The 10794-nt window shown below is 38.4% G+C and overlaps 1 protein-coding gene across 3 annotated transcripts in view; it reads right to left on the bottom strand.

Annotated features, from left to right (window-relative positions):
* Positions 1-5082: 5082 nt before the first annotated feature.
* Positions 5083-10794, bottom strand: part of cadm1a (cell adhesion molecule 1a) — a 501479-nt gene continuing 495767 nt past the window's right edge. For all 3 annotated transcript variants that reach the window (XM_080866462.1, XM_080866464.1, XM_080866463.1), the window contains one exon: positions 5083-10031. In XM_080866462.1, coding sequence (XP_080722588.1) covers positions 9913-10031 — 119 coding nt within the window. In that variant the 3' untranslated portion in view covers positions 5083-9912. The remainder of the gene's footprint in view (positions 10032-10794) is intronic.

Here is a 10794-nt window from a genome sequence, read left to right as displayed (position 1 = left end):
TACTAAAACATTTTTTGACAGATTTTTGAGCGCCGTGTACCACATAAAATCGTTTTGAGGTCTGTAAGCACAACCAGAATTCATACATAAGGTGCACTGGATTATAAGGCACACTGCCGATTTTTGAGAAAATTAAAGGATTTTAAGTGCGCCTTATAGTGCAAAAAATACAGTAATGCAACAAAGATATATAAGCGTCTGTAAATACATAACTTACTTTGAGTCAGGTGGGCTACAACAGCAGAAGACCACTCCAAAGCCCTCCTTTCCATTAGTAACTGTTTGGATTGACTCACCACAGTTTTCAGGGTTTTTCATTAGGTCATAGTACCTGCTAACAGATACTAAAATAGTAACTGCTCTGCTGGGGTTACAAAGCGATCCAGGCAGGTACTAAAATGTGACGCTGTCAGACTGCGTGCCACTGACGGGCTGGTCAGTGGTATCACTCGATGAATCATGAAAGTGTCTCATTAACAAAAATCAAAACGGCCATTTTTGAAAATTGGCAACAACAGAAAAGGCTACAAAAACCACACGTAATATTGCGTGGAATATTTTCTCGCCACACTTTGGGCCCCTTGGCACCCACTGAGCATCATTTAAGCACCACAGCTTACCTGAAAATGTCTTATGACCACATCTTCTGATAGTTGCATCTTGCACGACAGCACACCATGTCACAAAGCTTAATTCATCTGAAACTGGTTTCTTGAACATAACACTGAGTTCACTGCAGTAAAATTACCTCCACAGTCACCAGATCTCAAGTTAGTAGAGCGCCTTTGGGATGTTGTGGAATGGTCACATCATTTATGTGCAGCTGACAAAGCTGCAGAAACTGTGTGATGCTATCATATCAGTACTGACCAAAATCTCTGAGTAATGTTTCCAGCACTTTGTTGAATCTGTGCTATGAAGAATTAATGTTGTTCTGAAGGCAAAAGGGGGTCAAACCCGATACAACTAAGGTTTAACTAGTAAAGTGGTATTTTTCTAACAAGATACAGAACCCAAGTACAGGATTCAGAGACTGGCAGAAACTCAAAAAAGCAAGCAAACAAAAAAAGACCTTTTATTAGGTAGTACACCAAAGTCCCAAAACAAAGCAAAAGTCACTGAGGCAATAACGCAAAGAAACTGGAGCACACAGGCCAGGAAAACAAATACTCACAGAGAACACATGAGAGACAGAGACAGGGTTTTAAATACACTGAAGATTAATCAGAGCAATGAGACACAGCTGGGAAAACAAGGTGCAGGTGAAATTAATCAATGACAATGAGAAGAAGGAAGCAAAAATAAGGCCAATATTAAATAGGAAGAAACAGAAGATGGAAATAGCTAACATAAAGATGTGGACTTAAGAAGACAATATAAGGAAACCTACACCTACAAAATACTATATAAAGAAAAACAGACCTATGGCTAGTGATAAAACAAATTGTGAGCAGAATTGTGTCTTAACTGCAATTACAAACAATCTCAAAATGAAAAATATAACCTATGGACTCACAGACCATGACAATGACGAGTATAGATATCAGCATTTACACCTAACCATAAGTCCTAATCTTACATGTTCTGACATGTCATGATTCCTCAGAAGAAAAAATAAATGACAAACACAAATAGTATATTAATGTAATTTCAACAGACAGGCTTAAATACAGAGCAGAAACATAAAAGCTAATTATTCACTCAATTATTGCATGCAAAAAGGATGTCTAAAAAAATTCTCTGCATAATGGGGACCTGGTCTGATTGCAGAGCAAAGACAAGTAGCGTAATTGTTGACCTTACAGACAGCCTAATTTCCCAAGTAGCCTTAAGGGTTGCCATTACCACCAGAGTTTATAGCTCTGCTCTTTCCTGCCTCTCACGATCTCGCAGTTACTAAATCATTCATAATCACTTCTTGTTCACCTGTTGATACAAGGCTATAAAGGTTTACTTTGCAGAGCCTCCTCATGGCCTTCTAATCTTAATGGCCTCTGGGTAGGTGCTAAACAACCAATCCCCTGAATAATATGCAAATGGTAACAAGGACATTTTTTTTAAAGGAGTTCATTAAATAAGAATCAAAACGTTATCTTGTGATGACTCAAATAATAATGTCATTGCTGCGCGCAAGTAATGGATAAAAAGTGTATTCCTTATTGCAGGATATCTATATTAACCTTTTGAGCATGCAAGGTTAACACAAAGAGATAACACCGCACCACTGACCTTTTCATTACTGTGTACAAAACATCATCAGCGAGGACATGAAGGGTTTGACTTTGCTTTATTAGGACGGAGCTATTTATGTAGAGAGTCCGTTAAGGTGTAATGAATAGGATTTCTTTCTTTCAATAGTTATTTGAGGATATTGAGTAATGATTCCATAAGAGACCAACTGGCACACACATTAAACATGAGCTCAGAAGTACATTTTCTATGACTGATAGCCTGCCTCGGGTCTTAACTTTCTAATCAATAGCAGTATCACCTTTACTTATTTAAGATGTTGGCTCATTATATACAGCACTTGAGGTATAATGAGAGCCTGGGGCGAAATTGTAATTAAAGATAATATCGTCTTCTACTCAAGTCATCTACTGAATACTGAATATTACAGGTCTGTTAACGTGTAAAGTAGAGCCTAAATCATGAACATTAAATATGAATGGAGGACTACATTTGTCTGTGACAGACAGTTCACCTCACACCAACTCTGTCTGTGTTGAGATCAATGATACTACTTTCATATATTTGAGATGTTGATTTAAAAGAGTCAGAGTCTAAACCTTGCCAAATGTGTCAAAGATTTCATGGCACTCTCAACATGTTACACTTTGTGTTAATTGATAGTACTGATTTTATACTCCATATTCACACTGGTTTATGCATGTGATAAAGATTTCATGTCATCTCCTCTTGCCAAGGTTTTCACTTTCAAAGAATAAGTGGGTGTGCAGAGCCATCCCATTACACCTACCTTTGTCTCAATCAAAATACACTTGTGATATTCATCAACACTGCTCAGCGAAGCTGAACCTGTGTGGATAATTACGCTTTTATGAGACATTTCAAAATGAAAGTAAGTGTAAAACCCCCTCCACTGTTTCCTGTAATGGAGTTATGTTCATCCACCAACAAAATTACGACACTCTAAACATCAAACTTGTATTCCACTGCGACTCGCTTGTGACACCGTTTCTCACAGGCAAATGTGTAATTGTCACTTAAGAACCTCTGTGTTTCTCTTCATAGATGTCAGGTTTTTTTTCTTTGACAGGCAGCAGAATGTTGTCTAGTAAAAGTCTGGATTTAGTATTCACCAGCAAAATTGTGGGATTTTTCTAAACCACATCAAGTCATTTTTAGTCTCAACCCAAAAACGTGATGTACTTTGAATTAATGGCATATAAACTAAAAATACATGATGTTTGAAACACTTGTATGACATGTATGACCCAAGCTTAGGTGCAACCCCTCAAGTCCAAATATAGAGTTTCTGCTTTTCACAAGTGGTAAACATTTATTTTGTGTACACTGACATAAATCAGAGCATATGAGACCGGGCAGATTAAAAATCATAACCAGAAACACAATAATAATTGTGGGAAATTTGTGCTCAGGAAGACACAACCTGTGCTCCCCAAGTCCTCAGTCACGCAGGCTAAGGACTTAGGAAGACCTCAGCTTGTGTGTATTGCTGTGACTAGCTGAAGTGGTATAGTCCTTTGTCACAGGTGCCCATACTTTGCATGGAAGATGCCAAGTTATCTGCAAATGCTAATGGAGTAGTAAAACCATGAAGGTATGATGCAAAACAAAAGTTGCATCTTTTGACACAATTTTGTTATAGCGGTAAGGCACAACTTTTATTTTCAAGGCAAACATACTCCAATTCTGGTTGCATTGCTGTTTTTCAAGATTCACTACAACTCAGAGAGCAACTAAAGCAATCAATGCAGGGGTGTTTGTCTTTTAAAAGTGCAAAATGTCAATTTTGTTTGCATTGTCATGAATCAGTACGTGATATATGAAAAATCACATTCAGGAACACAAAAATAATGTGGTTCATCTGCAGGAACAGTCTAAGGAGCTTGGAAAGGACTTCTTTAGGTTTCCTTAAAGAGGTTTCACCTCTCATCCGAGAAGCTTCTTTAGTTCTAAGAGCGATTGGTGGAGAGTCCCAGATTTTAAGCCCTATGGGAGTGTCCCCAAGAGGGTCATGGATCCTCTACCTACGTCGGCAACGTTGGCAAGACCAAGGAGCTGGTGGTGGACTTCAGAAGGAGTAAGCACAGAGACTACAAGCCCATTGTCATCAATGGAGCTCCAGTGGAGAGGGTGCAGTCCTTCAAGTATCTCCTCAGACCTGACATGGTCTGCCCACATTCAGGTCCAGTCCAAAAAGGTTAGTCGGCACCTGTACTATCTCAGACAACTGAGGAATTTCAGGGTCCTTTCAGTGATCCTCAGGACTTTCCGTACAGCAGAACGCTACAGCAGGGCTGCTCTCCCCTCCCTGCAGGACATTTACACCAGGAGATGCTGGTCCAGAGCAGCTCAGATATTGAAGGGCCTGTCCTATCCCATCAAAAACCTGTTACAACTTATGCAATCAGGCAGAAGGTTCAGCACCATCTGGGCAAAAACAGAGAGGCTCAATAGGAGCTTCTATCCTCAGGCAATTTGGTTTTAAATCAGGACATGCCTGCTGAATCTTGACCCACACGAGCCAAGCTTCTGGTGAACCCGAATTGCTCTTAGAACTGAAGAAGCTTCTCGGATGAGGGGTGAAATGTCTTCAAGGAAACTTAAAGAAGTCCAGGTGCTTTTCTTTTCAAGCTCCTTAGACTTCGACGACCTGGATGACTGAGACCCTTCACTTAAACAGTTGTAAAAATCTGTGTTTGTGTCTATTGGGGAAGACAAAGAAGATGCTAGGGTGGACAGTTGTTGTTGTTTAATTCCAAAGTAAATATTACTGTATGTATTGCTCTGCGCCCATATTATACGTATAGCATTTTACATTTAATAATTCACCTAAAGCCTATTAAAAAAAACCAATGCCAACACTGATTATTTTGGACATTTATATCTTTTCTCTTTTATTAAGACAAGAACTCTTCATTGTTTTGTAAAAATGTCTATTTATGAACCAATACAAAATGTGTATGGGAATGTGGAACTCCTCTTCTCCATTAATACACATTAACATTTCCCAAGTACAGCAGAGAGACAAAAATAATCAATCTGAAAAGAATGGTGAAAGAAAACTTTTTGGGAATCAAAAGGTGGTGGTGCGTTGAAATTGACAGAAGTACAGCCACAACAAGTTTCTGATCCTGCTTCATTCCAATAAACATTGTACTCTTTAGTACCTATGTTAACACAAAGCAATACTTAACACATCTTTTACAGTGCACCAAATATTAAGAAAAATACATAAAACATGTACAACATAGAAGCAAAATTATCTCACCCTTTTTGCTTTGGGACCTAAACTTCTGTTTTGTACTTAATTGTATTTAATGATGTATTGTACTTGCTTTCATGTCATTGATAGGTGGGGCCTAAATTTTGCATTCTACCTGAGATGCAGTCACATCAGTCAGCAAGGCATGAACCTGAGACAGGACACTAGCAAAAGAATTTAATGGGAAGAAAACGACTTCAGTTGCACTGTAAGATAAGACCATAGTCAACGTTTTTTAAAACTTCACTGGGAATAATGGAAAATAAAATGATATGTACAATAACCTTATCGTTCTGTTATGCACCTAAGATTCGGAATAATTAAGCGTACTTAAATATATTTTTTTCACTTTCTTATGTTGGAAATTTGGGAGAACAAAAAAATATTTTTATAACGTAAAACACTCCTGGCATTCCAATCTGCAAAAAGTTTAATATTCACAAATAAAATATTAACGTATCAGCCTTAGGGAGAAGACAATATTCAGTTCTATTCCTTTATTGGCAAGTACATATTTTGAAGTCTGATTTAAATCAAAGCTGCCACATGTCACTGAAGCGAAATAGTGCTCACTGGAAAATACAAATCACACAATATCAGTCTTACAGATGAAAGTGACATCTGCTCTGTGATTCATAAAGCAACAATAACAAGTCAATCAATAGTTAAATCAGACACCAGACCGTGAAACATTTACCTAATCAGTTCCCCACCCCACCCCCACCCGTCCATTTAACAAACACAAAACAGTGTCGTCAGCATACAGTGTTAACTTTGTGATAAAATTACTTTGTGAGTCCAGAACTAATGAAAATGAACTCAAGTTTTAACAAGAAACAGATGGAGAGAGTTGGACACAACATCTTTGATTTTTGTCCACATCGTCTCTCCTGTAAATCCTATCTACAACTACCACATCCAAAACTAAAAATAACGTATCCACAGCTCCCCCCGTTCCACTTGCTGTGCTCTAAAATCACCCCGCCCCAAAACTTAAACGTTTTTAAATGCACAGATGGTCAAGAAAGTGTAATTTGCGCTGTGGATTTCACAAGAGCTATGTCTAAGAGCCACCCCAAATCTCAACATGGAAAGGCTGAATGTTGTCTTCATGCATGACCATGAAATATTAAAGCTATCACATTGGTAATGTGTCGCAATACGAGCTGCGCGTTAACAAAATCCAATCAAATGCTTTAACATAGCAACACAGTGTTAAATCATAGTGAGTGTACACATGGCAAGCAACACCATTAAGTGCCAAAGAATCCATAAATGCGCCAAACAGTGATGAAATGGAAAAGTGGTTTTCAGTGTCTTGATATATTTATTCCAACATCTTATTGGTTTCTCTCAAAGAATCCATTTTATGAAGCTTAAAAAACATTTTTTCCTATTCAAATTAGAAAGTAATTTTAACAGTTAGCAACTTGCAAAGGGGGGCAAAGTCTGACCAAAGTGTTTCAAAGTCATTTTGAAACACATTTCCATCTCATTACAAAACAAGGGAAAGGTAAAGCAGGTTTAAGATTTGAGATTTTTAAACAGATTGCATTCATTTTATTTAGAAGCGTAATTCAGAAATCAAGCATCATCTTACGCTTACGATGCACTGCCATTACTTTTCAAATTTCTTGAAAATGGATTTAATGCAAAGCTTAACTGTTCCAATTCCACAGGTGTCCCATTTAATAAACAACAACAAATAATGTATATCAATAAACAAGCAAACATTAGTAATTCAGATTTTGAGCTGAAATTAACAGTATGTGGATGGTAAATAAACACTAGAAATCAAACTGCCACCTTTTCCTTGACTAATATGATTTAGTTTGTCCTCTTGACACTAGTTTTTCAACATTAGACCAACTTCACTTTAAAAAAATAAAACTGCTGCTGCTGATGTTGGGCACATGCTAACTTTGACAAATCTTTGAAGTGTGATGTAATATCACAACAGAAAAAAGCCACGAAATAAATATGCTTTCAGTGTTTCAAACTCTTGAAATTGTACACGGCATCTGAAACCTCCAGCTTTATCCACCCACAGCTGTCACATGGAGAAAGGATTCATTAAGCGTGTTGCTTGCTGTGCGAACACATAATAATGAGAAACAATGTCACTGGTAAACCCACATTGCCATGTTGAAAAGCCAGAGCAATAATGCAAACCATGGATTAACACCAAGGACCACAACGTGTGTAATATGTCATCGTATGAACAATTAATTACTTCTGGTGTCCTCAGTGCTCCCAAACTGACATAGCGAAACAGATTCTCATTGGCTTTTGGCAGGTTGTACATAAACCATGATAGAGAAGCAAAAGCAACGGGTTCTAGCATGAGCATACATGCAAAATTAATATTTTGGTGTTCAAAAATGAATGAATTTGAGCAAAATTACGTACATTACATGGACAAAAGTACTTGGTCACCTATCCATTACACCTAAAGGAGCTTCTTAATGCCATGAAGCTCCTGGCACACAGATTTGTGCTGATGTTAATGCCAGAGGAGGGCTGGAGCTCTATAACTGTATGGCTAAGGTCCTGTGGTTTCACTTAGATTAGATGTGGAATACCTAGAAGGGAAGAAATTTCACAAACTGACTTGTTGCACTGGTGGCACATTGTTACAGTACCACGTTAGAATTCAGTGAGCTCCTTAGAAGAACCCATCCCGTCACAAATGTTCGTAAAAGTAGACCGCACGGCTCGGTGCTTAATTTTCTACAGCTGTGGCGACCCAAAACACCTGCACTCAAAGATACTTTTGTCCATATAGTGTATGGTGGTGAATGGCTGTGAATGGTTTGTCTCTCAGAACACTCTACTTCGAAGACATGTACTTTCCATAACACTTCCATATTTTACAGTTTGACAAAACTGACAATGAACGTGATACAGTAAAATCCACAAAGGTACTCCATTGTAATTCTAGTAAGTTGTAAAAAATATTTCTTAGTAAGGATTAGTGTACAATACAGTTGTGATGCCATTGGCTTGATTTACATTGGACTGTGTGTCAATGAGATAACGTGAACCTGCTAATGGGAGGACCTTGACTGCTATGTATCGTGTAGCTATGTACCGATTAGATGTAACTTAACTTTGAATGGGCTTCAGTTTGGAGTTATATTAAGGCTGGTTCTCTACTTGGAAAACTTGTTGTATGGCGTACACTACACCAGCAATGTCAGCTGCTGATTGGCAAATATTAACACCAAATATTTTTTTCCAACAGTCTTTTATTACAGAGGCATCTTGACTGAGGATGTGTCAAAACAATTTTAGGACAATTTACATTTTCTTACTTTCTCATTTATAATAAAAAATATTCTAGGGTGAGAGCAGATGGAAATCAATTGAAAACCAACATTACAACTCAATAAAAGCCGGTGGGAAGACAGGCCTTCCATTCAGCAAATAGAAGAAAAATAACACAGAGCAGAGGAAGAAATCAAAAATAATGAAATGGCAATGCAGTGAGGAAAAAATAATGCACTGCTTCTTTTCACTAAGGAATGTAATGCCTTAAAAGACAGTAATACAGAAGTATATCTGCTCTGCAAAAACAAAACCGAGGTTTTTAAATATGAATTTTCAAACTGAACCGGCCTGTTGAAATGGGAACATCCTTTTACATTAGCCTCTGTGCCTCTGTTTTAGTCGCGTTTCTTTCTGTGGTGTCGTGTGTGTGGTCCAGTACTACAAACCTGTTTCTCTTTTATGTCCTTTGTACAATGATATGTAAAGCGTTCCATGCATTTTTAGAGCTGTCAAAACTTCAGGGAGAAAGAGAAGAAAGTAATGGCTTGAGACAAATCACAGTATACTGGAAAGAGTTTTTGTTATGCAGGAGAGGATCCGTTTGTGCAGACACATTAAGAGACATTAATAAAGTGGCTGTGTAATTTTACCCTCATACAAAAGCCAACAGCACACTGATAATTACGAGGTGGGAAGATGAAACGGGAAAAGGGGAGCAACGAGGTTATGCAAACGATGATCAACACAAATGCAAAATATGGGTAGAACCAAAAGATTTCGAACAAGGCACAGAATTTTCTGCAAATGGTTGAACTAAATAAAATTTGTACCAGCAGTTAGGGAGGTGTTGAATGGTGAAGCTCTCTACAGTGATTTCTGGCACACCCTCCCACCCATCCCTGTATACTGAAAACCCCAGACCCTAACATTTTTTATCCTTTTTTGATTTTTTCTTTTTTTAAACACACACAACATTCCATCTACATCTGCAGACTAGACTAGACAACGGCTTAAAACCAGGCCTTTCTTTAAAATCCCGTGTCTCTTCTACCCCTCCACCGAACCGATTCCAACCCCTCTGTCAACCCCCACCTTTTCCCCCTCTCCCCGTCCCAAAAAACCCTTCAGTGTCCCAAGCAGGACATTGGAGGTGAGGGGTCCTGTTCTGATTAGATGTAGTACTCCTTCTTTTCATCAGAATTGGTGTGGCCACCCTCGGCATTGATGATGGCTGTATCTGCATCCGCTGCGTCGTCTGCTCCTTTGGCTTCATGTGTGAAGTAGGTACCTGAGGAGGACAGGATGGAGGACAGTGTCACGAACTGGATAATAGCCTGCTGCTCAGATGATACAAAAGATTAAAATGTGGCTCTCCATCTCACAGCACCCAATTATGCAAATCCTTCACTGTGTGGCCATTTACATATACCGAACACCAGCAAGCGGCGATATTCAGATTACACAGCGTTTCCCCTCACTTTCCTTTATGATTGGCACATGAAAATCAGGGTTTCAAAATGATCTTGAGTGTCAGGAAGAGTGTTGCTCACACCTTCAAATTAACCTTGTCAAGTTCACACAAAAAGGGACTAGCCAGCCACTTCAAACCTAATTTACAAGAGTTATTCACAGCCTATCAAAGTAGAGGCGATGATGACAATATTTTAGGAAGAATGAGGGACAGTAGTGCCACATTAAAAGCACAAATGCTGCCTGAAAAGAGAGAAACAAGGTGCTGGAGTGCTGCAAAAAAGGCTGGCTAGAATATTATGCAGACCTGAAAAAGAACGTTTACCCTGTCTGTTCTAAGGTTTTACGTATCAGAACACAGTAAACAAAATATCATCTAGTCCTTAGCATGTGTTAAATTAATTCAAATGTAACCTTGACCTCAGATGAACAACATCATCATTTATTTAACAAAGATTGAGGCAACATCCAGAAGTAGTGTGTGAAAAACTAAGTATACCTCATGATTCAGTAGTTTCAAAAACAACCTGTTAGCAACAATACCGTGATGTAACTGATTTCTGTATGACTTTGTCACCTCT

This window comes from Rhamphochromis sp. 'chilingali' (genome assembly GCF_963969265.1).
Source record: "Rhamphochromis sp. 'chilingali' genome assembly, chromosome: 19".
Taxonomy (NCBI): domain Eukaryota; kingdom Metazoa; phylum Chordata; class Actinopteri; order Cichliformes; family Cichlidae; genus Rhamphochromis; species Rhamphochromis sp. 'chilingali'.
This window is presented reverse-complemented; position numbering and strand designations above follow the sequence as displayed.